At 63.4% G+C, this 23,759-nt stretch overlaps 3 protein-coding genes across 5 annotated transcripts in view; 1 reads left to right on the top strand and 2 right to left on the bottom strand.

Annotated features, from left to right (window-relative positions):
- The window catches only part of RNF166 (ring finger protein 166), a 7,501-nt gene extending 7,073 nt beyond the window's left edge, over positions 1-428 (bottom strand). Inside the window, exon 1 of the mRNA XM_042885978.1 lies at positions 253-428. Within this exon, the coding sequence (XP_042741912.1) occupies positions 253-428 (176 nt within the window). The remainder of the gene's footprint in view (positions 1-252) is intronic.
- A 130-nt stretch (positions 429-558) lies between these two features.
- CTU2 (cytosolic thiouridylase subunit 2) lies at positions 559-4,004 on the top strand. The gene is made up of 15 exons (XM_042885866.1): positions 559-618; positions 704-778; positions 1,399-1,477; positions 1,561-1,620; positions 1,686-1,746; positions 1,882-1,991; positions 2,069-2,349; positions 2,424-2,559; positions 2,669-2,800; positions 2,886-2,977; positions 3,053-3,144; positions 3,221-3,272; positions 3,366-3,432; positions 3,504-3,562; positions 3,645-4,004. The coding sequence occupies exons 3-15, from the start codon at positions 1,439-1,441 to the stop codon at positions 3,712-3,714; spliced, it is 1,251 nt and encodes a 416-aa protein (XP_042741800.1). The 5' UTR covers positions 559-618; positions 704-778; positions 1,399-1,438; the 3' UTR covers positions 3,715-4,004.
- On the bottom strand, positions 3,949-23,277 carry PIEZO1 (piezo type mechanosensitive ion channel component 1). Of its 3 annotated transcripts, XM_042885863.1 has the most exons (50): positions 23,189-23,277; positions 19,178-19,267; positions 18,437-18,559; positions 18,263-18,305; positions 18,029-18,185; positions 17,131-17,269; positions 16,820-17,033; positions 16,464-16,629; positions 16,252-16,344; positions 16,094-16,172; positions 15,925-16,016; positions 15,575-15,835; positions 15,392-15,503; positions 15,143-15,321; positions 14,918-15,066; positions 14,445-14,719; positions 13,732-13,889; positions 13,490-13,666; positions 13,293-13,418; positions 13,008-13,208; positions 12,725-12,929; positions 12,546-12,650; positions 12,014-12,167; positions 11,316-11,559; positions 11,140-11,236; positions 10,885-11,053; positions 10,717-10,806; positions 10,460-10,542; positions 10,143-10,214; positions 9,680-9,783; positions 9,517-9,610; positions 9,119-9,205; positions 8,864-9,036; positions 8,696-8,787; positions 8,424-8,606; positions 7,924-8,182; positions 7,650-7,838; positions 7,293-7,557; positions 7,094-7,217; positions 6,862-7,009; positions 6,558-6,772; positions 6,280-6,438; positions 6,047-6,194; positions 5,779-5,967; positions 5,618-5,710; positions 5,358-5,530; positions 5,165-5,287; positions 5,009-5,088; positions 4,727-4,925; positions 3,949-4,649 (listed from the first exon to the last, which is right to left on the bottom strand). In XM_042885863.1, the coding sequence occupies exons 1-50, from the start codon at positions 23,250-23,252 to the stop codon at positions 4,400-4,402; spliced, it is 7,464 nt and encodes a 2,487-aa protein (XP_042741797.1). In that variant the 5' UTR covers positions 23,253-23,277; the 3' UTR covers positions 3,949-4,399. The 3 variants fall into 3 exon arrangements, with proteins under 3 accessions (XP_042741797.1, XP_042741798.1, XP_042741799.1); XM_042885864.1 differs by lacking the exons at positions 16,820-17,033; positions 17,131-17,269; positions 18,029-18,185; ... (2 more) ...; positions 19,178-19,267; positions 23,189-23,277 and having other exon boundaries at positions 16,424-16,502; XM_042885865.1 differs by lacking the exons at positions 16,252-16,344; positions 16,464-16,629; positions 16,820-17,033; ... (4 more) ...; positions 19,178-19,267; positions 23,189-23,277 and having other exon boundaries at positions 15,925-16,012.
- Positions 23,278-23,759: the final 482 nt, after the last annotated feature.

Genomic DNA, 23,759 nt, shown 5'->3' with positions numbered 1-23,759 from the left:
GGGATGGCACGGCACGGGATGGCACGGCACGGGATGGCACGGCACGGCACGGCGGTCCCGGTGCCACCAAGGCTGTGGGACGGCAGGCAGGGCATGGGGCGTGTTGCAGGATGGACTGACAGCCCGGTTCTGGCCGGGCAGCGGGATGTGGGTCCCGGTTCTGGGCGCCCTCCTCACGCACCGCCACCCGCCCTAGGCCCACCGCCCACACCGACCCCCTCAGCCCCCCCTACCGCCGCCGCCCCCGCTCACGTGTGGCCGCAGCCCGCGATGCCGACGGCGCGGTGGAAGACCTCCAGGCAGATGGGGCAGCTGAACTGCGCCTCCAGCGCCTCGGCCGCGGGGCCGCCGGGGGGCGGTGGGCGGGGGGGGCCGGGGCCCGGGGCCTGGGGGCGCTGCGCCGCCGCTACCAGCAGGCTGCGGAACATGGCGGCGGCGGGCGTAGGGATGGCGTGACGTCGCCGTGCGTCGTGACGTTGCCGTTCGTCGTGACGTCATCACCGCGCGCCGGCGGCGGAGGGAGGGGGAGCGGAGCGGAGGTGCCATGTGTGAAGCGTCGGGGCGGTGCGGAGGGTGCGGGGAAGCGCCGGTGCGGCGCCGCGCTGCCCCCGTGTGCAGGTGGGAGTGGGACGTCGCGAGAGATCCGTCCCCGGGGCCGTGCCCCGCTTCGGGAGGGGATCGGTGACGGCTTCGTTCCCCGCAGCCACCCGCGGCCGTGCGTGAAGTGCGGGGATGGCCCCGCCGCCGTCGTCATCCGAATCGGGGATGCGTTTTGTCGGTGAGGGGACCGGGATGCTGGGGTGTGGAGACGGCGGGGCGTGGGGATGTGTGGTTAAGGGGTGTGGGGTTGGGAGACGTCAGGGCTTGGGGACGTCAACGCTTGGGGACTTTGGGTTCTGGGGAGATCGGGGCTCTGGGTTATGGGGGCATCAGGCTTGGGGACGCGAGGCTCTGAGATGTCTGAGGATAATGGGTTTGGTGACATCCAGGAATAGGGACATCACATCCTGAGGACATTAAGGCATGGAGATTGTGATTCAGGGCCAGGGGATGCCGCAGCTTGGGGATGTGGTTTGGCGTCATGGGGTTGAGAAACATCAGGGCTCTGGGATGGAGGGCACGGGGACAGCACAGATTGGAGACATTGGTCATCAGGACACAGAGACGTGGGGCTCTGGGATATAGAGAACTTAGGGGTGTAGGGCTTAGAGATGTCAGGTCTGGGGACATTGGGTTTTGTAATGTCCAAGAATGGGGATGTCACAGCTTGGGAACATCAGCACTTAGAGATAAGACCTTGTAGACGTGGGGCTTGAGGACACTGGATGTTAGAGACACCAAGGCCCGGGCACAGCAGTGCTTGGAAACAGAGGCTCAGGGCTGCCTGTCTGTCTGCAGCTCCTGTTTCCGTGAGTACTTTGTGCACAAGTTCCGTGCCATGCTGGGCAAGAACCGTGTCATCTTCCCAGGAGAAAAGGTACTGGGGACACGTGGGGTGGGGGGGATGTGGTGCTGGGGGCACTGCACTGAGGCCGCTGACTGTCCCTGCTGTCCCTGCAGGTTCTGCTGGCACTGTCGGGCGGGATGGCCTCCAGTGCCATGCTGCGACAGGTGCAGGAGGTGAGTATAGGGGGGTTGGGGGACGTGGGGCACAGCTTAGCCTGCTTACCCCATTGCTGTGCCAGGGGCTGAGCCGTGAGACGGCCAAGCGGCTGCGCTTCGTGCCTGGCCTCATCTACATCGACGGTAAGGCACGTCCCGTCCCTGCTGCTCGTGCATCTCCCTGTGACCTGTCCCCATCCCTCCTTCCCATTCCTGTTGTGGGGCTGTGATACCCCGGGGTTTGCTCCCCTGCTCCAGCTGCTGCCACTGTGCCCACAGAGGGAGCGGTGTGCGGGCAGAGCCTGGTGCAACGGGAGCAAACTCTGACCTGCATGGAGGCCTTGCTGCAGGAAACCGGCTTCCCCTACTACCTGGCCTCCCTGGAGCAGGTGGGGACAGGACGGGGCTGGGGAGCACGATGTGGGGAGATGCGTCTGCCTGCACACAGCTCCCTATCTGTCCACAGGCCTTGGAGCTGCCTGGCTCAATCCTGCAGCGGGGTCCTGGTGGGGACAGTGAGCCAAGCCCTTCTTACAAGGCGGCTGTAGAGGGTTTCATCCAGCAGCAGCGGCAGGAGGAGGCCAGTGGAGATGGTGGCACCTCGCCCACGGGGTTCAGCACCCAGGATGGTCCCACAGGGGACTCCCATGCCTGCCTGCCTGCAGCTGCCCGCACTGAGGAGCTGCTGCGGCTCTTTGATGCAGCAGAGACGCTGACGGCAAAGGAGGAGCTGCTGCAGATGCTGCGGTGAGGGACTCCTCCTGCCCAGCGAACACATGGCATGGCCCTGTGGGTCTGAGCCAGTGTCACTGTGTCCCCAGGAGCCACCTCCTCCTGCACACTGCCCGCACGCAGGGTTACACCAAGGTGATGACAGGCGAGAGCTGCACCCGTGTGGCCATCAAGCTGCTCACCAATCTGGCACTGGGACGCGGCGCCTTCCTCGCTGTGGACACAGTGAGTGCCATCCCTGCCTGGGAGGGGGACAGGACCCAAGCACTGCTCTGTTCCTAGGATTATCCCCAGCTTGGTGGCAGTATCTCAGCAGACTCCTCCTCATCTGCAGGGCTTTGTGGACAGCCGACACGGTGACGTGACAGTGGTGCGTCCCATGCGGGACTACACGGCCAAGGAGATTGCATTCTACAACCACTTCTTTGGCGTCCCCACCATCATCACACCACCCCTCCACACCAAGGTAGGGGTGCCCCCCCTTTCCCCACTTCCAGCCAGACTGAGCTGTGGGCCTCCCTCCATCCTGCCCTTCTCTATTTCCCCTGCAGCGCCGAGAGAAGACCAGCATCCACCGCCTGATGGAGAACTTCCTGCTGGGGTTGCAGGTGGATTTCCCCTCCACCATCAGCACCGTGTACCGGTACAGCACCTGAGGGCAGGGTGGTTGGGGGCAGGCAGTGAGGTGCCGCTGCTCATCCCCTCTTTACATCTGCAGGACAGGTGAGAAGCTGAGCGTGGCTCCAGCAGAAGCAAACAGCGAAGTGCAGCGTTGCCTGCTCTGCCTCTGCGCCCTGGACATCGCTGGGGGTGAGTGGCACTAGGGGGGGGATTCACTGAGGTGACAGCGTGTGCCAAGTGTGTGACTGTCCCTTGGTTCTTGCAGAGGAGGAGCTGGCCTTAGAGCCCACGCTGGTGAAGGAGGAGACAGGGAACAGGTGAGCAGTAGGATGCTCTCCAGCATGGGGGACATGGAGACACCAGAGGCAGCAGCAGGGACATTGTCATTGCTCCGTCCCTTCTCCCTGCAGGGCTGAGAGCAGAGCTGCCTTCATCCCACTGCTGTGCTACGGCTGCCGCCTGACGTTCAAGGAAATGGTAAGGATTTGAGGTGGCTCTCCAGGAATTGGGGACAGGGCTCAGTGTCCCCACTGTCCCCTCTCTTGCAGGGCCCCCCAGCCACGCTGCCACCCTACGTGCGCACCGAAGCTCAGCGCAGGAACTGCAGGTAGGGGACAAGCTGGGGAGGTCCCTTCCCTGCGGGCTGAGGGCAGTGCAGCCAGCAGGGCCCCCTGGTCTGTCCTTCACAGGGCTCTGATGAAGCAGCAGATCCAGGAATTCCTGCTGGAGGATGAGGAAGAGGAACCTGGCGGGAGCTGACAGTGCAGGGCACAGCTGTGGGGCAGGAGGGTCCTATTAGGGTGAGGGAATCTGGAGTCACTGGGCCACCTGTGGTGATACCTGGCATGCAGGCAGCTGCTTTTACACCAGATTCAAATGATCCAGTACCAGCAGGGGGTCAGGGGAGACCCCCCTCCAAGTGCCCATGCAGGGGGTGCTGATACCCACAGGCATCACATCCCTGCTCCCGCCCCACTGCTGGGGAAGCTGGGGTGGCCTCAGCTTTATTTTATTAGATATCTGTATAAATAAACCATTTGAATTAAAAAAAAAAAGTGTCTACAGTCCGGCTGGGGATGCCAGCCACCCCAGTGGGGGGGCCACAGCACCGTGCACCCCCCCTTTTTTGGGGCTATGGGGGTATTGCTTTAGAGTTCAACCTGGTTGTGGAGCGGGGCTGGGGGGTGCAGGGGGATGCTGGCTCGTGCCCAACCCCAGCAGCCAGGGGGATGCGGCGTCAACTCCTGACACCCCCCACAGCTGGCCAGCCCCCCAGAGAAGGCACAACATGGTCTCTGCCGGTTGGACGGCTTCAAAGCAAGGTGAGGATGAGATCCTCCTTCTAAAAGCACCGTCCCGTGCCCCCCAGCAGGATGTGACCCTGCAGGGCTGCTTAAGGCATTGGCGGTGGTGTCCCCTTGCGAGGGACTGCAGTCCCTTCCCCTTACTCCTTCTCCCTCGTCCACTTGATCATGGTCTCGGGTGAGCGGTAGAGGAAGATGAGCTTGGCGTAGAGCTCCTCCTCCAGCTCCAGCTCTCCCGTCTCCCGCACCAGGAAGATGTCCTGGCACAGCTTCAGGATGCGGTCCACGCAGGGCAGCTCCTCAAACATGATGGAGTGTGAGATCTCGCTGAAGAAGCCTCGCACAAACTTCCCAATCACCAGCACGATGGAGACGTACAGCCCCATGATCCTGCAATGGGGGTGGGATGAAACCACCTTCGTTCCCCCCTCGCCACCCCCAGCTCCCTCCCTTGCCCCCCTACGCACCCATAGCCAGCCAAAAAGCCCAGGCTGGGGGGGCTGACTTTGTCGTTGAAGATGACCATGGGCAGGATGTTGCCGTCACGTGCTGGAGCATCCTTCAGCCTCACCACCCACCACTCCAGGAAGCTGTCACTGCCCTGCCCTGAGCCTGAGCGCTCCCGTTTCAGCTGCACCTCAACATCCAGGTAGCTGTCCTCTCCATCTGTGGGGCGAACAAGGGGGGGGTCAGGGCATGGCACGCTGGCCAAGTCCCCCATCATGTGTACAACAGACAATGGGACCCACCTGGCAGCAGCTGCTTGACTGGGTTGGCTTCGGGGCCGTTGGGCGCCCGGATATATTTGGGGAAGAGTTTGGGCACTTGCCTGCAACAAAGCAGAGTGAAGCGCCATCCCCGGGGGCGTCCCCTTTCCCTGACCCCCTCTCCCCAGGGACACTCACACTGGGGCATCACGAGTGCCTTGCAGCAGCTGGGCCAGCTCCATGCGCTCCAGTGCTCCGGGCTGCAGGTCAGTGGTGTGCTTGTCGAAGGTGTGCTCCACCGTGCCGCCCTTCCCCAGGTCCCTGCAGGCACAGAGGTTTGCTGGGAGGGCACAGATAGGGCTGCCCCCTTCCCCAGTAGCCCCGCTGTTACCTCTGGAAGGTCCAGGTGAGGCGCAGGGTGATGTCAGAGGAACCATTCTGCAGCTCTCGCCGCATCTGCTCGCGGCTGGGGGGGCTGATGCTCCACAGTGAGCCTGAGCTGCCCTCAATGCGCGCCGTGACGATGTCTTCATAGCCGTACAGCGTGATGAACTGCATGGCCACCTGGGGATGGAATGGGGTGCTGAGCCACATGCCCCTCGGGGCGCCCACTGGGGACAGAGGAAGGGCTCTGCAGGGCTTTGGGGCTACCGGCTGCCTCTCGAATTCCTTGGTCAGCGCTTCATAGTCCTGCGGTGTGAAGGGTTGGATGGACTGCTGCTGGGCACTCATGGTGAACAGCGGCTGCGGGGATGCGGTGCGGTCAGTGCGTGATCCCGGTGCCCAACGCAGAGCTTGCCCCCCATCCTCACCTCATACCCCCCCAGCTTGAGGGTGACGGTGACGTCGATGGGGTGGTTGACGACGCCCACCACTGAGCGCACCAGCGACATGAAGAGCAGTGGGAACCAGATGATGGCCACCAGGAAGAGGATGATGAGGCCGCCCATGCCGTACTTGACGATCTTCTTCTTCTTCTGCCCTTTGGGCTGTGGGTATTTCTGCAGACAGACGGCACGGGCTGCCTGGTAGAACCCATCTGGAGCCACCCCAACGGCAGCAGACTCAATGGGGCCGTACCTTCTCTGTCTCACGGCTGCACTTGATGATGAAGATGTTGGCGTAGATGTCTTCCACACACATCCAGTTGGACAGTGACAGCGTGGTGTCGGTCCAGACCCAGTCCATGACGGCACGCAGCTCCACCAGGAAGGGCACGAGGCGGAACCTGGGAGGCACGGGGAGATGGGGCTGGTACAGCTCCATCCACCCAAATGGGGCAACCTGTCCCCGTGCCACCCGCTGCCCCGTACCCCTGGAAGAGGAAGAGGTTGAGGTGGTTGTATTTCTTGGTGAGGAAGTTGCCCAGGATGCGGGTGGGGTAGCCGCAGCGGATCTGGTAGGCTGACAGCGAGAAGTAGATGCACTTGACAAAGTACCACAGCTGGGCCACTGTGTTGAGGCTGAACAACCTGCAGGAGGGACGTGTCACTGCTCTGGCTGCCTGAGCCCCCATCATAAAGGACACATAAAGGAATCACCCCCATAGGCTACCCAAGGACCTTAGGGGTTGGTCAGTGGGGACCGGTACCTTTCAGTGACGGCTGGCAGGATGAAGAACATCCAGAGATGGATGCTGAAAACCAGGATGACCTGGAAGATGAGCTTGCCCAGTACAGTCTTACGGAGGTAGAGCGCGCGGTCGATCACCATGGTGGTGAACTGGATGAGCAGCATGACCAGGAAGGCCTCTGGGACTTGGTCATCCGACAGTGAGGAGGTGATGTCGGCGGCTGCCGAGTGTTTCTGGGGACACCAAAGAGGTGAGGACTCAGCCCCGCCTGACCTCACATTGGGATCCCACCGTCTGGCACCCTGCAGAGCTTTCTGCTCACCCCAAAGGCCCAGAAACCAAAGATTATGATGATGAAGTCAACCACATCAGCCAGGAACATGAAGGCATAGACATCGGTGGCTGCCCGGTACTGGGTGTGCAGGATGTCATGGAAGAACCCACGCACGGGCTGGTACACATTCTGTGCCCTGGAGGAGACAGGGATGGGTGACAGGTGACCGGTGGGCTGCAAGCTGTAGTTCCCACCCTAACCCACATCGTGAGGCACTCACATGGTGAGGAAGAAGAGCTTGACCCGGAGACCAAACGCCTTCAGCTTCTTCTGAGAGTGGCTCTGTTTTGTCTCCTCCTCTTCCTCTTCTTCCTCTTCCTCTCCCTCCTCCTCCTCCCCATCCTCTGTGAGTGATAAGCAGCATGGGTGACCGTCAGGCTCCCTGCCAGACCACATCTTGCCCAATTCCAGGTACTCACCTTCCTCCACCACTGCTGCTGGCTCCTTGCCCCACTGCCTCTTCCTCCTGAAGCGGAGATGTGTTGCTCCATCCCCACTCCCCTCCTTCTGCCCCTGGGCATTGCCCTCCGACTCTGACCCCACAGCTGCACCCAGAGCTCCTGACTCTGCTGGCACCGCTGGGGACACTGCTTCCTCCTGCTGCTCCTCTTCCTCCTCTGCCTGCTCCACCTCCGCCTTCTTCTTGGCAAAGGGATCCTCCTCGTGGTCCCACAGCCCATAGCACTGGGAAGGACAAGGGTCATGGGGGTACAATGGGATACAGTGGGGCTCAGGCCACCACCAGCCCTCACTCACGAAGCACCCGCAGGGCTCACCAGCAGCAGGGAGCGGTGGAAGAAGAGTGCCAGGAGCTGGATGAGGTCGTATTTGATGTAGCGGTCGGTCTTCTCCAGCCCCAGGATGCGGGGTGGGAAGAAGGGCTTGCCCTCATTACGCACCAGCATGGCATAGCCGTTCCAAGGGAAGAAACCAAACTGGAAGAGGTATTTCACCACCACCATCACCTGCAGGGATATGGGTGTCAGGAGGTGGCAGCCAGAGCTGGGCGTCATCACATCTTTGTCCCCTGTGCAGCCACCTCTTGCCCACCTCAGTGAAGACGATGGCAGTCATCCAGAAGCGCTTGCTGGGCCGGGGGATGGAGAGCATGGCCCAGAGGAAGACAAGGATGGGCAGGAAGAGGGAGATGACGGAGGCAGTCACCATGTTGTTGAGGATGATGATGAAGTAGCAGAGCAGCTCGGAGTGGGCGGCCACGCAGTGGTAGATGGCCAGCAGCAGCTTCAGAAAGCGGTTGTGGGACTGGTAGAACTTCTCTGACTCCTCCAGCTCGGCAAAGTACAGCCTCCTGTGGGGCACGGGAGCTGAGCCTGCACCCCGGTCCCACTGCATCCCCATCACCGCCATTGTCCACATCGTCTCCATCCCATCCCTGTCATCACCACCGTCCCCAGTGCCTTCATCCCCTATCTCCATCCCCATCACCCCCATTGTCCACATTGTCTCCATCCCATCCCTGTCATCACCACCGTCCCCAATGCCTTCATCCCCTATCTCCATCCCCATCACCCCCCATCCCCACACCATACCTGCTCACCAGCAGCTCGCTGGCTGTCCGGCTCCGGTTCTGCGGCAGGGCCAGGAGCTCCCGAGATCCTGCCACATCCTCCCGTGACCCCCAGTTTGCCACCTGCTCCTGGCTGCCTCTCTGCAGAGGGCACTCTGCTGCAGGGGGCTCAGCCCTTTGCTCACACTCAGCTCCATTGCGCCCACTGTGAACAGCGCAGGGACAGGTGAGCACCCTCCTCAGCGGTCCCCACTGCGGGTAGGTGGGCACCCAGGGGTGTATCTATGCACCTGCCTGGAAGCGATGCCATTCTGGGGCTCCTCTTGGGGCTCCTCGGGTGGCAGCAGGTAGAGCTCATCCAGCACCCCGCGGTGCACATCTTCACCCTACAGCACACATAGGGTCAGCACCGTCACAGTGCTGCGGTGCCAAGCGCCACCATCCCCCTTCCCCGTGTGTCACCTTGGCCAGGCGCTGCGTCAGGACATATCTCTCGAGCTGCAGCACGGTGGACATGTCGGTGTGCTCCTGCGTGCAGGCATCCAGCCACTGGGTGAGGCCATCCACCATGGCCTGGCACAGCACCCACAGGAAGCGCAGGGTGTTCAGCGCCCGCTGCAGCACGTTGCCCCGCTCTGCTGGGCGAGGAGAGAGGGGCTCATGGCTCTGCACCCACCCAGGGCACCTCCTGCTGATGGGGTCCTGCTGCCCACCTACCAGATCCTTCTTCCTCCTCCTCTTCCTCCTCCTGGCCTTCAGCCTCTTCGGGCGCCGCTGATGCCTCCTCCCTCGCTCTGCTGTCCCCTGCAAGGCAGACAGCAAGTCATGCCCTCCCCATGATGGGACAAGATATCACTTCCAAACCCCCTTTGTGGCTTTTCTGCCCACCACCCAGACTCCTCCCCTCTTAAAAATTCAAGGATGGGCACAGCTTGTGCCCAGCCCTAGATCTGCTATCAGAGAATACACACACATACTGGGAACCCCATGGAGACGATGTCCCAACTGGGACAGGATCGCTTCGTCCCCCCCACCAGGCACCCCCGGCCCTGTTTTAGGGTTCAGTAGCCCCATTGGGGGTCTGGTAGCCCCACTTTGGGATGAGCCAACCCCACCTGCAGTGAGCTCATCGCCCAGCGGCTCCTGCTGCTCACGCTCCTGCTGCCTCAGCGCTGTCCTGGTGTTGGTCATCCAGGCCTGGTAGGCGAGCTGCATTGGGGAGGGGGCTGTCAGCACCCAGCAGCACGGCTGGCACCACCCAGCTCCCACCAGGCTCACCTGGAAGGCACTCTGCCTGCCTGGCCGCGGCTCCTCGGGCACTGCTGCCTCCTCCTCTTCCTCGCTGTCTGACTCAAAGAGGAAGTATTCCCCAGAATGCAGCACTGTCAGGGTGACAGAGGGTGTCACAGCACAGTGTGACACAGGGTGACACGGCACGGCTGGTGCCCAAGCTGTCCCCGTTGCCATCTCCCCCGTGCTCAGTGCCAAAGATGCCCGCTGGGACCCCACTGGGGACCTCAGTGCCAAACAGCTCGATGTCCCCAGAGGGGTATCCCTCCAGCACCGAGTCCTGCAGGCACCCCGACTGCACACCCCGTTAGTGCACACAAGCAGAGAACGCCCTGGTTAATGCCAAGAGCGGGGATAGGAGGCATGCGGGGCATCACCTCGCCAAAAGCACCGTCACCGTCGCTCCCCTCGGTGGCACCGCGTGCCGCCCGCGCCCCCTGCGGGGCAATACCTGCGGCGTGGTCTAACCATGGCCGCCACCACCGCTCCCTCTGCCGGGCAGGGTCCGCCGGGCTGCTGGGCGCTGTGGAACGGCAGTAGGGACTGAGCGTGGCCATAATGGGGGCACCCACCCCAAGGAACGGTGTGGGGACGCGCCGGGAGAGGGTTTGGGGGGTTTGACAGCTGTGCACTCTGCTGGGCCGCGCCGGTCCTTGCACAGCAAAGGGATGGGGATGTTGGGAGTAAGAGTTGGTGATGGGTTGAGGTCACCATTCTAGTGACAAAAGAGGGGTTGGAGGGGCTGGGGACCCCCCAGCCAGCTCTCACCTGCCCTGGCCCCATCCTGCCCCTCACCACCGGGCAGCCGCTCCTGGTGGTACTTCTCCTGCTTGGCACGGATCCGTTCCATCCTGTTGGATGCAGCACCAGATGCTCCAGAGCTCCCCAAGCCCCCACTACTCCATCACCATGCTGGGTACCCGCCACCCCCCTGGGCCCTTCCCGTACCTCGGAGTGCCCCAACAGCTCTAGGGGTTTGGGAGGTGCCCCAAGTACCCTTCCCTTCCCCCCCAAAACCCACTCACTGCCGTTTGAGCTGAGCCAGCGACTTCTTCTCAGCCTGCCGGTGGGAGCGCATGCTCTTCATGAGGCTGGCTCTGAACAGCGCGACGCCCCTGCAGCAATGGGGACAGCGGGTGGTGAATTTCCTCACCCAGCCCCCTCAGGGACCCCGCAGACACCCCCTGCCCCACCTGGAAGCCTGCAGGGCGGAAGCTTGGAGGTCCAGCATGACGTGCAAGAAGTAGTAGCTGAGGAAGACACGGCGCTGGAGCAGGAGGAAGAAGAAGCAGATGCTGTCCCAGATGATGCCAGCCTCCTCCACTGGCAGCGAGCAGTCCTGGTCCTTGCCCATCTCCTTGGCTGGCAGACAGAGGGATGGAGGAGCAGGTGAAGCAGCACCCCAAAATGCCCCCGTCAGTCCCAGCCCACCCTGTGCCAGTGCTCACGGTCGTAGTAGCCCTTGACGGTGCAGACCAGGCTGAAGAGTTGGATCACCCAGCAGAAGTTGCTCTGCATCTGCTGCACGAAGACGCAGGAGAGGAGCTGTGGGAAGAGCGCGAGGTTGGTCCCTCTGCACCCACCTGGTAGACCCGAGGAGCAAACCCGGGAACGGCGCCCTCACCGACAGCATGTTTTTGGAGATGATGACGGTGATGTTGTAGAGGATGAGGCAGTCCCAGAGCACGAGGCGTGCCCGTGCTGGCTTGCGCAGCATGGCAGTGCCGAAGAGCAGGAGGTAGAAGCAGGCAAGCAGGTAGCCGAGGCCAAAGAGGCTGATGCGGGTGGCCCCGGTGATGAAGACCACCACCAGGACAAACCAGAAGAGGTAGCGGAAGACCACCACCTTCGCCATGTCCAAGTAGGACCTGCAGAACGCTGTGCTCAGAGCGGGGTTCCCATCCCCTCCCAGCACCTGCACCCAGCTCCACCTGGAGTTGGAGTGCAGCAAGGTGCTACACCTCCACAACCGAACCAGCAGGTCCCTATCTAGGGGTTCCAGTGCCCTCGGTGACCTGGTGCTCATTTTGGGGCACAAAGTGTTTGTCCCAGTTCACGGGTATCCCAACGCTCAGTGGGTTCTCACACCATCACTGCATCTCCCCACAAGCTCCCCTCACACCCTCAGGGCACTCTGGACCCAGCTGTACCACCTTGCTGACAGATCATATCCCAACCTACAGGAGGGTCTCCCTGGCCCCTATGCTGCTGCAACCCCACCCTGGGGGACCCCATCCCAATCCCTGGGGACCACATCCCAGCGCGTCTCACTGCCCGTAGATCCCAGCCCTCTCTCCGCGGCCCCCATCCGTGGGCACCCACCGGCAGTGGATGAAGTTGGGGGTGGGATTGTGGGGCTCTCGCTCCAGGTCCGGCCGGTCTGCATTGTCACCCGCAGCCCGCAGCCACTCCTCGGTGCGTTCGGCCACAAACACCCTCCACTGCTGGGCCGCGCACAGCAGCAGCACGAAGTCATCTGCAGGCACGCGGATCAGCCCCTTGGGGGCGGGGCTTCGGAGAGCCACGCCCCCTTTCTACGAAAGCGGGCGTGGCCAAGGAGGGGGCGGGGCTTCCCACACCCTGGGTGTTGTATTCAATGAGTGGTTCCCACGGGGGTGCGGCCATTCATAGCCCCTCCCTCTCAACGGGGCGTGGCTTCAACCAAGCTCCTCCCCAAAGCCGTATGGCCACTCACGTGCCCCCTCCTCCCTATAAGGGGGCTTTTCTCCTATTCTCATCCCAAATGGATCCAGCACCCCCCAAGCCCCGCCTCAACAAACGAACCCTCCCACCTTCGGGGCTTGTGGCCATGCAGATCCCAGCCCTCCCACCCCCCATCCCGGGGGGCACTCACTGATGAGGTTGGTGGATTTGGGAGCCACAAAGAAATCGGGCAGGTAGAGCCATTTGATGAGCGCCGAGTTCATGGGGAGGGACCGGCTCCAGCGCCACGGGTAATCTGGGGAGGGGGGACAGCAGCACGCTGTATCTTGGCCCCCCAACATCCCCCAGCCCATTCCCCATGCCTCATACCCATGCAGAGAGCGGGCGGCATGCCGACACACAGCAGGTACTGGTAGAGGAGGAAGACCACGAGGAAGAGGCAATACTTGGGCCAGAGGCGTGCGATGGCCGCCCGCCGGCGCCGCGTCAGGATGACGACCAGCCAGCAGCCGTGCAGGATCACCATGAAGTTCATCCGCTGCCCGATCACGTTCACCGTCATCAGGAAGCAGATCTGGAATTGGGGTGGTTCAGGAGCTCAGCTCCACACGTACCACGTGCCCCACGTTGCCCCATAGCCCCCGCTGCCCACCTCCAAGCCAAACTTGTAGTAGAAGTAGTTGAGGAAGTACTTGACGCAGTTGACCAAGCTGTGGTCCAGCTGCTCACGGGACACGTCCTCAAAGATGGTCTCAGTGATGGGGACCAGCAGCTGGTGCTGCTTGCGGTAATACTCCTGGCGCCGATACACCACCGCCTCCAGCACCAGCAGCAGCAGCACCAGGAGGTGGTTCTGGGGGGGGTGAGGGGTGCTCAGCTCCACTGTGCTCAGGGTGCAGAGCATCCCACCCCATTCCTGCCCGCACCCCCCACCCACCTGGATGTAGCCCAGGTTGGGGAAGCCCTTGCGGATGCCGAACCAGTTGGCGGGGTCCACAGGGCCGCGGTACAGCGTGGAGTTGCCCATCTCCTCTGGGCTCAGGTTGGTGCTGTTAAGCAGGGGCTGCCAGGGGACACGGTGTCAGCACCCGCAGCCATTGGAACCCATCAGCATCCCCATCCCTGCCCCGGCACCTGGGTGCAGTTGCTGGAATACTCGCTGGGGTCGACGATCTTGAGCTGGTAGAGCATCTTGCAGACGATGATGATGCAGGTCCAGATGGTGGAGAGGCACGAGGCCATGTGGCGGAAGCGGCAGTAAGGCATGGCAAAAGCCCACAGCAGCACCAGCAAGAAATTCATCAATGATACCTGGGGGCAATGACAGTGTCAGCACTGTGGGACACCCCCCGGGATCCCCAGGCCCTGTGCCGTACCTCCTGCAGAGCCACCCAGACGGTGTAAAGGGCCACCAGCTTGAGGATATGCAGTTCCAGCAGGCGCCCCACGAAGACCTGCCCGCGGGTCAGTGTGTCCGAGAAGGTCCAGCCCAGCACGATGAGGCGCTCCAGCACCAGCCCCCACTTGCTGGGTGCTGTGAGGACACAGACCATCACGGGTTTGGAGGATACCCCAACCCTGCCCCCTCCCTTCCAGGCTTGGGGAATGCTTTAATCTACCCCTGTACTCTCCCAGGCTCAGGACATCCCAACACATCTCTGTAATCTTCCATCCCTTTCTTGGCCTGAAGGACACCCCAGCCCATCCCTGTATCCTCCTCTCCCAGGTTTGGAGATCACTCTGACTCAGCCCTGTATTCTCCTGGCCCCTTCTTGGCTTGGAGGACGCTCCCATCCATTCCTGTATCCTCCAAATATCAGAGGACATCCCAACTCATCTCCATATCCAAGTGTCCCCATCTTGGTTTTGGAGAACACTCCAATCCATCCCCGTACCCTCCAGACTTCACAGAACACCCCAACCCATCCTACATCCTCCTGGCTCCTCCACAGCTCAGGAGACAACCCAATCCATCCCTGCACTCTCCAAGGCACAAAGGACACCCCAAACCCATCCCTTATCGATTCCTCAGCTTGGAGAACGTCCCATCCCATCCCCAACCCCAAGGACAGCCCACCCCTGGCAGTACCCTGCGAGGCAGTGTCAGACTCTCCCCCTTCAGTCCTGGCACTCTCAGCAACGACTGCATCACGCAGCAGCCGGCTGCCATGCAGCTCCTCGGGCCGGGGGATGTGGCAGGGCTGCAGCCCAGCAGCAGGGATGTGCTCCAGATCAGTGATGTGCATGAAGGGACGATGGAAGTAGTGAAGCTGAAGGATGCAGGCCAGCAGAAAGAAGCCTGGGATGAGGGTGCTGGAGAAGAGCTCGGAGACGCTGAACTGCTCCAGCCCCAGGTCACCCAACCTGGAAGGGAGGGGATGTTGTGGTCAGCATGGGGCCACCTCCATCCCCTTTGCTATGCATGGGTGTCCTGAGCAAGGCAAACCTTCTGTGCCTCAGTTTCTTGGTGTGCAACACATCTCCCAGCCATGCCCTGGTGCCACCGCACCATTGGGTCACCATGATGGCATGGGGACACCATGATGGCATGGGGACACTCACTGCTCGTTGGTGAGACCCGTCAGATTCCTCCAGTACATGGGGAAGTCCTCAAACTGGAAGGTGTAGACGGCGATGAGCACCAGCATGGTGTAAGCCACCACCAGCCACCAGAAGCCCTTCAGCACTTTGCGCCATAGGCTGTAGTACACCTGCAGGGATGGGGACATCAGTGTGTTGCCATTGGGTGCACATGCCTTTCGGGGCCAGCACCTCCATCCCCTGTACCTGGAAGAGGGTGAGGCAGAGGAGGAAGAGGAACATGTAGACGATCTTGTAGACCACGAGGCGCCCGGCGAAGCTGACCACGATGAACATCCCGGCACACACACAGATCCAATACTTGGCATAGAAATCCCGCACCAGAGCCCCCAGTGCCTTCAGCACATCCCGCTGTCGGCCAGGTTCTGCAAGGCATGGCACTGCTGGTACCGTGGGTCGCATGGGGGCAGACCCAGCGTCACCGAGGGACCTCACCTGTATCCGAAATGGTCACCTCCAGCAGCGGGGTGGCCGGGCTCGTCCTCGTTAGCAGCTTCTCCTTAACGAACTGCCGCACCAGCAGCCAGAAGGTGAGGGTGAGCAGGAGCTGCAGGGACAGGTGGTGAGCAGAGCTGGTGGGCACCGCAGGGACGGGGATGGGGATGGTGCAGGAGGTACCTTGGCCCCCAGGTCCAGGCAGGGGTACTTGGGGCGCACGAGCCCCAGCTGCTCCAGGCTCATGAGGCCGACACGGGTGGGCAGCTCAGGGCCCAGGTCCATGCCCCAGACATACTGCAGGCTGCAGAGAGCAATGCCATAAAGCAGCAGGAAGGGTGAGCAGAGCATGGCAAAGTGGTGCCGGCTGCGCACGATCCAGATGAGGCAGGACCAGAGCAGCAGCACGAAGGTCAGCCAGCTGTGGTAGGTGATGCTCCACACCTGTGGAACAGAAAAAAACTCAGCTTCTCCCCTTTTTCAGGCTCACGACTTGGAGAAAAATTCCTGGAGGCCACGATGGAGTGCCTTACCATCATGGCAATGAGGGCACAGACGTAGCTCTGGTTCATGATGACGTGCCACAGTGTCTGCAGGGGCAGCCGCTCTCCCGGACGGTCCCTGCCTGGCCAGTGAAGCAGTAGCTGTGAGCCTCTGCCCCACTGCAGGGCAGGGATGGGGCAGCACTCGGGCTGGGCTTACCCAGTGGCGTGGCATCACCCAGGACGTGGACAGTGCAGTTCTCTGTTCTCCGCTTCCCAGTGCTGGAGGACAGCATGGGCTGGAGGAGGGAAGGGGCAGAGAGTGCTGAGCACCCACTGGCACCCCCAGAACACCGCAGTGCGGCTCCCCCGACTCACCTTGGTGTCTTCAGCCACACCATCGCTGTCCTTGGGCCAGCTCTCTAGCTCCACCAGATCCCGCGCTGGGGGCTGTGCTGGCAATGCTGCTCTCTGCAAGAGCAAGGAGCCAGCTGCAACCCCGGGGCGGGGGGGTCCCAACCCCGAGCACAGCACCCCCTCCACCACGCACCCTGGGCCATTGAGGTGCACGCATCCCCGCAGCCCCTCACCCTGGCGTCCAGGCGGCGCAGCTTCAGCAGCGTGGCCACGGTGTAGTAGAGCAGCAGCAGGATGCCAGGATTGGCGTAGACGGGCCAGGGGTGTTCGGTGTTGAGCTGCAGGGCATTGGGTCGGGAGCAGTTGCTGTACAGGATGATGTCCTTGAAGCCAAACACCCTGCGAGGGGGGGAGAGGGGCATGAATGGCATTAACTCCCTGGGACCGGCGATGTCCCCATCCCCGCAGCACCAGGCTGTGAGCAGGATGGGAGCCAAGCAGGAGCCGTGCCAGCTGCAAGCCATCCCTGGGGACATGGGGACCCGTGGTGGGGGTACACGTGGAGAGGGGCACCCACGGCACCGCTTACCGTGCCCAGATGGTGGGGGGCGGGAAGACTCCCTGCACAAAGGGTGCTTGGTAGGCATAGAGGCACAGGAGGTGGGCAGCAGCGTAGAGGCCGATGAGGACACAGAGGGCATCGAAGGCAGCGCGGCTGGAGGGGAGGTGGCATGCCCACCAGGTGCACAGCCCCACGAACAGCAGGTAGTAGATGCTGGAGGAGGCGGAGGGCAGGGTGATCCCTGCAGAGCAGCGCCCCGAGGGCGGTCAGTCACCCACACCCCCCATCCAGAGATCCCCCACATTCACCGCATACCCCCTCCCCAGTCCCAGACCCACCGGCCAAAGCCAGCAGCACGATGGCCAACCCCTTCCCGGCCGCCCACAGCACCCAGTGCGCCGTCACCCGCAGCCTGGCGCTGAGCGGTGCGTCCCCGCCTGCCGTGCCACCGCGCCGCTCCACGTCCTGCTCTTCCCCCTGCAGCAGGCAGGAAGCACAGCAGTGAGCCCCAAACCCCCCAAGGCATCCCCCCACGGGCTCCCCCAGTCCCCGCTGCCGGCCGTGCCTCGGTTTCCCTGCTGCACGTGGCCCGGCTCTGCACCTGGCCGTGTTTATCTCGCAGCCGCTTGGAAAGCGCCTCTGAAACACGGCTGTTTTTCTTGGCAGCAGCAGCCAGGTTCCCAGCACTGAGCTTTTTTCCAGGCTGCCTCCCGCGCTCACTGCAAAGGCATCCACGCTGCCAGCGCTCCGGTTACAGCACGGCCTGCATGGGGCTGCGGGATGCACCCGAAATGGGGCTGGGACACGGAGGTGCCATCAGCACGGATCTGCATGGGTGATGCTGGTGCCACCCTCACAACTTGTTGGCACAGCACAGTATGGCACTGCATGGCACTGCATGGCACGGCTCCCAGCTGGCTCCATCCCCACCCGTGGGCAGCCTGTGCTCTGCCGTCCCACATCGAGCAGCTCTATGGGGCTGGGCTGTTTGTGGGATCCCTATGGAAACGCGGGAGCAAACACGGGCACTCCTCTGCAGCTGAGTCACTCCGGGGAAGGGAGGCACAGGGGGGACCCAATCCATCGCTGACCGCCCAAAAAACGCTCCCCATTGCGCAGCCCCAACCCGGATCCCAGCCCAGGTCCACAGGCACCTGGGTGTCCCCGTGGGGACAAGCAGGGACAGATGGGGGCCCTGCAGGAGGAGCACTGCTGGTGGCACCGGTGGCACCTCACCTGCTCAGGGGGCTGCCGGGACTCCTGTCTGCGGGTGGCAGTGCTGCCCTTGGGGACGAGGCGGTGGCACAGACACAGGCAGAGGGATGAGACCAGCAGGATGCCGACGTCGGGGGCCACCAGGCGCACCGAGTTGGGGAGGTCACCCAAGTCCAGCCTGGAGGGGGAGAAAGAGCAGGGTTGAGGGGGGTCCTCCTCCACCAGTGACCACAACCAACGTTAAGGGAGCCGCACCTGGTGACCCCAATGTGCCGGGCGAGGACTTCCCAGCTGCTGCCTGTGGAGAAGCATAGAGGTGTTAGGGTGGCACCGACCCCACAGCAGCTCCATAGCACATGGTAGGTGGGGTCTGACGGCCAAATGCCACCAGCTTGGGGGCTCTGGGGCACCTGGCATCGGGGTACTCACAGCTGGGCCCCAGCAGCTGATCCAGGGCAGGCAGCGTGTACAGACATATCTGGAAAACGAAGTGGGCGAGGAGGAAGAGGAGGCTGGTTCCCAACAGAGCTTTGAGGAAGCGGCTGGCGTGACCTGCAAGAGATGGGCACCCATCGCCCCGAGCAGCCCCCGGGGGTGCCAGCATCCCCACTCTGAACTCCTGGGAAGGGTCCACTGGTGCCATACCAGTGCTGCCAGACCCCCACGTCCCTCAGCCCCCTCCAGGAGCATCCCTTCTGCCCCACCATTGGGGAAACCGAGGCACGGGGTGGTGTGGGACCCCAGAACCACACTCTCTTCTCCATTCACCCGCAGCCAGCACTCAGCAATGGGATCAGCACACCACTGCCTCCCGACCCCGTCCCATCCCAGAACTCGCCCCACCTGCAGCCGTGCCCCCAGCCCTTCACTCCCCTGGCTGCAGGGGGCACATCCCGGGCACCAGCCTGGGCACAGAGCCACGCACCAGGAGCGGCTCTGAGGTTTCTGGTTAATAGGGCCGAGGCTCGAAATTGGCCACCTCGCAGCAGGAGGACTATTAATAGTTGCACCAGACTATAATTAACCAAACGAGGCTGCCACGTGGAGCCGCCCAACCCTGGGGAAACCACAAAGGAGGAGCAGGTACCTGCAGGAGGGACAGCGTGCATCCCCTAAAAATAGTCCCAAACCCCACTGATGGTCCCCGAGCCTGAGATGCAATGCCCTCACCTGAGATGTCAGCCGGTCCCGGGAACCACGGCAGCAGCAGGAGGTACAGCAGGTACACCAGGGAGAGGACGTTGAAACGGAACAGGCAGGCTGGGGGCACAGGGTGGGCAGGGTTGGGGGCACCGGGGCTGCACTGTGTTATCCACACCCCATAGGGACCCCATCACTGGGATGCTCGCTGAGAGCACCCCGATTGGCTCGCTCCAAAACGGTGCAGACCCCAGGACGGCCCCAAAGAAGGTCTGCACCCTTCCAGACCAGAATGACCCGACCCCCCCCTGCCAGGCAGGGCGCTGGGGTGGGCCGGTCGCCAGGGGACGTGCTGCGAGCCCGGCGCGGCCCTTCCTGTGTTTACGAGGCTCTAATGGGACGGAGCGTCCTGCAGCAGCACGTGAGCCTCCCCACGGACCCCAGCGGGGGGTTAAACCGAGGTTGTCCCCGCCTGCCCCGTATCCGGGGAGCCCCCGAGCGGGGCTGGGTGCCGCTCACATCGCCACTCTCGTCGGGGACACCGCCGCCTCCCAGCGGTGACCCCATCCCGCGTCATCTCCCCGCACGCCGAGCGTTGCTCGCTGCATTTCGGCAAAGCCATGATCTCATGGAACAACTATTCCTCTCCCCGCCGCCAGCCGTGAGCAGCCGGCCCGGCGGGGAGCGGAGCCCGGAAAGGGGCAGCCGGAGCCACCCTCGTGTTGCAGACAGACCCTGCGGGTCCCTGGGGAGGTGGGGGTCACCCCAATGGTGGCAAGAAGGGGGATTGGTGCCCAGAGCATCACTGGGGCAGAGGGCTGTGAAGGGGGGTAGCAGCACTGGGTATGAACAGGGACAACTTGCGACGGCGTGGCTCAGCTGCTTCCTGCTACCAAGGGCTGGGGACATCGCTCCTGGGGCACGACGGGTTTGGGGTCACCCGCAGCACTACGAGGGATGGGAAAGAGGGACGTGCCATAGAAGCGGCATTCCGCCTCGTCGGTGTGGCCGACACCGGGGGGCACCGCAGCCCCCAAACCCTCCCAGCGCCACGGGACGGGGCTCCCACCGCCGTCCTGAACCGTCACCGCAAACCGGTTCCCCTCCGTGCTGACAGCGGGGAAAGCGCAGCAAGGAGAGAGGGGGGAAAAACCAGTTTGGCAGCGCCGGGAGTGCAGAGCGTGCCAAAGGCGAGCTGCCCTGCGGCACCGGGACGGCACCTCCCCACCGCGCTGCCTCCGCTGCACCGAGCCTCCCGGGTGGGTGTTTGGGTGGGGGGTGGCACCCACCGCCCCCTCTGCGTGCCAGCAGCACCCACCGCCCACGAGGTTTTGCTGCTGTGAGGTAAGAGCTGCTCTTCGCTGGGTGCCTCCCTGCTGGATCCGCCCGGCCGTGCGTCCCAGCGGTCGGTAGCACTTGAACGGAGCGCTGCGCTCGTGTGCCGAGAGGACAAACCGCAGCGCAGGGAGCTGGGCAAGACGCGCTGCCGCTCCCTGTTGCCGGCCTGCAGCCTTCCCCTGCCTCGGATCCATCCCCGGATCCCCTTGCAGGGTGGGTGCCACGCAGAGGGCTGCAGCAGCGCCTCGTTTGCAGCACGGAGAGCACGACAGCAGTGGGGTCAGATAGGATGGAGCCGTACCCAGCCATAGGGTGGAGGTGGCTCCCAGACTCCAGTGGTGCTGGGACCCCGACCCCCCGCACAGCACCCCAACGGCAGTGCTGGTTGCACGCAGCCCCACTGGTTGGGGTATCAGCGCTGCTCCTTGCTCTCTGCAGGATAAGGAACGACCCCTGCAGCCCTCCAGCAGCAGCGAGAACCCAGTGAGAAGCAGCCATGGGCATATCTCCACTCCCAGCCCCATCTCTGCTTTCCGGGAAGAAGCAGCAGCAGCCCCGCCATATCCTGTTTGTGTGGAAAATACATCCTGGTTCTGCCAGCGCGGGGCAGGGGCCGTCCAGCTCCCCACGGAGATGCTACGGGATCGGTGCACAACCTGGGAAAACCCCACAGCTGGGTGGGATGGGGGAAAGCCTCGCCGGGGGAGCGGTGCTCGATGCCAGCCCTTCGCCCAAGGATGGGGACACCTCCATGTCCCCCACAGCACCGACGCCGACCGCTGGGGACAAACCGCGCGGTCGTCCCGCCCCGAGTCCTTATCTGCGCTGCGCATAGGAGGAAGCGGGAGCAGGGAGGTTAAACGGGCAGCGCGGCCCCAAGCACCAACCCTGCCCCAAAGTAGCGGGGCCGCAAAGGGACGGGGCGGCCACATAGGGATTGGAGCCGACTCAGCGCCCTAAAGCTCGGCACCGGGACGTCCGCGCTGCTGGACCGACACCTCCGTCCCCAGCAGCCCCAGGGGGAATCCCAGATGCTCAGGGCATCCCCGCAGCTGCAGGCCGGGGGTGAAACCCCACAGCGCCCCGACATCCCCTGCAAACCCCCACAAACCCAACACACCTCGCAGCACCGAGGGACGGAGCGTCGCCCACCCCAGCCCTGCGCAGCCCATCCCCCAGGGCCGCCCTTGGGAGGAAACGGAGTTATTGCTCTTGGAGACATTTGGTGGCAGGTTTTTTTTTTGTTTTTTTTTTCCTCCTCTTATTTCCCCTCATTTAAAAAAAGCACCTGACCGCAGGAGGCGGCTGGCCGCAGCCCACGCCGGGCACCGCGCCTGCAGCGCTCCCCAGGACCCCCAAACTCCGCTCTTGGGGATTTGGGAAGGAGGGGAGGGGGGCGCGTCCTCACCCCCCCTCCGGCTCAGAATCTCCCCTCATTTTGGGAGGCGCATCCTCACGGAAGCGATGCCCGAGGGCTTGAGGGGTGGGATGGGCAGTCGGGGGGAGGGAGGAGGGGGGAGCTGCACGCGGCGCAGCCAGGCACGTTTACCCCCACAGCGGGTGGGAATCCGGCCCTACGGAGCTGCACCCCTGTGGGGCCACGGCCAGCGGGGGCTGCCCCACACCGTGCCGCAAGGTCCGGCCACCGCCCGCACCGGGCTGGCTGAGAGCCTCCTGCATACATCCTGCGGACGTCGGGGAAAGGCTTAATTGCAGGGGAAGGAAGGCTGCGGGGCTCCCACCCGCTCCGTGCCTCAGTTCCCCCCCGTGCAGGGAGCCCAGCTGCCCAACGAGCACCCGCTGAGTCACCAGCACCTCTATTTCGACCTCATATCCCGGGACGGCGCTGCCGAGCCGGGCCCCACAACAAACCGGGAGGGGAACGCCGCGCCGGAGCTGCAGCCCGTCCCGCAACGCGGCCACAGCACCGGAGATCGCAACGCCAGGCGACACCGGGGGGGGGGGGGGAACCGCACGGGATGCGCCCGGCCTTGTGCAAGCGGAGCCCGGCCACCACCTTCCCGGCCCGGTTTGCAGGCAGGGTTATAATTAACCTCCTCACATCCTGCGCGATGCACTGAGTCACTCCTCGCACACAGCAAACTGCAGAAAGAAGCTTTTCACCCGGCACCGACTTCCTCCCCCAACACCGCGGGGACGGGCAACGCTCCGCCGGGGGGTGGCACGGCCCGGGGGGGTCCCCGCACAAGGAGCCCGTTGAACCACGAGTGTTGACGGAGCCCCACGGAGCCGGAAAGGTTTTCCTTTCGGACGAAAAAGTTCAAAAGGCCGATTCTTGTCCCGCTCGCGAGGACGCGGGGATTTTCCAGGCTGGGGGCCAAGCGCTCCCCGCTGTGGGTGGTGCGCGGAGCGGCCGCCCCAATGCAGCGCACGGCCAGGGGGTGAGCGGGGTTCCGACCGACCGGCCACGGGACGGGGCGGCCGCGTGTGACAGCGTTACCCGCAGCCCCCGAGCGCCGCTCCGTCTGCGGCTCTCGGCAGAGAAAAAGTTGCGTGCTCCCCTCCCAACCCCCATCACCGCGTCCCGGTTCCGATTCACCCGTGGGAACGACACCGGGGGGGGGGGGGGGGAGGAAAAGTGGGGGATCACCCCTACACCGTGAGCCCGTTGGCCCAACACCCGCAACGAGGGATAACCCTGAGCCCCTCCGGTAGGAAATAACGCGCGACACGTGCACCCACCGGCGAGCAGGGCGAGCGGCAGCAGCAGCCAGTAGAGCCCCGCGCACAGCGCCCGCCGCTCCATGCTTCAGGCGGCCGCGGGCCGGGCCATACCGCGCCGAGCCGGGCCGGGCCGTTGCCGTTCCGCCCCGCAGGGCCGGACCCGGAGCGCTGCGAGGGAACGCGCTTCCCCCCGCCCCACCGCTGCTTTTATACGCGGCACCGCCCGGCCCCCTCGGCCCGGCCCCGCCTTGCGCCGCCCGCGGGCGTTGCGGCCATCGGTGTCGCGAGTTGGCCGGTCTCAGCCCTTCCAGCGGCACCGCAGGGAAGTAAAGGCGCGGGAGGGAGGGGAGAAACAAACAAATGAATTAATTATAACGCTAAGATCGTGCGCTTCCTCTGTTTGCTCGTCATAAAATAACAAAAAAAAAAAACAACAAAACAAAAAAAAAAAAAAAAAAAAAAAAAGGCTGCAGAGTTAATCGAGGCTGAGCGCGTCGGGACGGGCAGTGCTTGAGCTGCTGGAGATGGGGTGGGAGCTGCGGGAGTCCACATCCCTACAGCCCGGCATAGGGGCAGCGCTGGAAACCGC

The sequence above is a fragment of the Lagopus leucura genome, unplaced genomic scaffold (assembly GCF_019238085.1).
Source record: "Lagopus leucura isolate 7727_CA_CO unplaced genomic scaffold, USGS_WTPT01 Super-Scaffold_100053, whole genome shotgun sequence".
NCBI lineage: Eukaryota > Metazoa > Chordata > Aves > Galliformes > Phasianidae > Lagopus > Lagopus leucura.
This window is presented reverse-complemented; position numbering and strand designations above follow the sequence as displayed.

Bases quoted from the DNA above. Each gene is read 5' to 3' on its own strand.
- CTU2 (XM_042885866.1), top strand. From the start codon at position 1,439: ATGCTGGGCAAGAACCGTGTCATCTTCCCAGGAGAAAAG. The intron at 2,801-2,885 runs GTAGGGGTGCCC...TTTCCCCTGCAG, and splicing joins CACCACCCCTCCACACCAAG to CGCCGAGAGAAGACCAGCAT. The intron at 3,273-3,365 runs GTGAGCAGTAGG...TTCTCCCTGCAG, and splicing joins AAGGAGGAGACAGGGAACAG to GGCTGAGAGCAGAGCTGCCT.
- PIEZO1 (XM_042885863.1), bottom strand. From the start codon at position 23,252: ATGGAGCGGCGGGCGCTGTGCGCGGGGCTCTACTGGCTGCTGCTGCCG. The intron at 16,017-16,093 runs GTAAGCCCAGCC...TTCACTGGCCAG, and splicing joins GGGTGATGCCACGCCACTGG to GCAGGGACCGTCCGGGAGAG. The intron at 15,322-15,391 runs GTGAGGTCCCTC...CATGCCTTGCAG, and splicing joins GGTGACCATTTCGGATACAG to AACCTGGCCGACAGCGGGAT.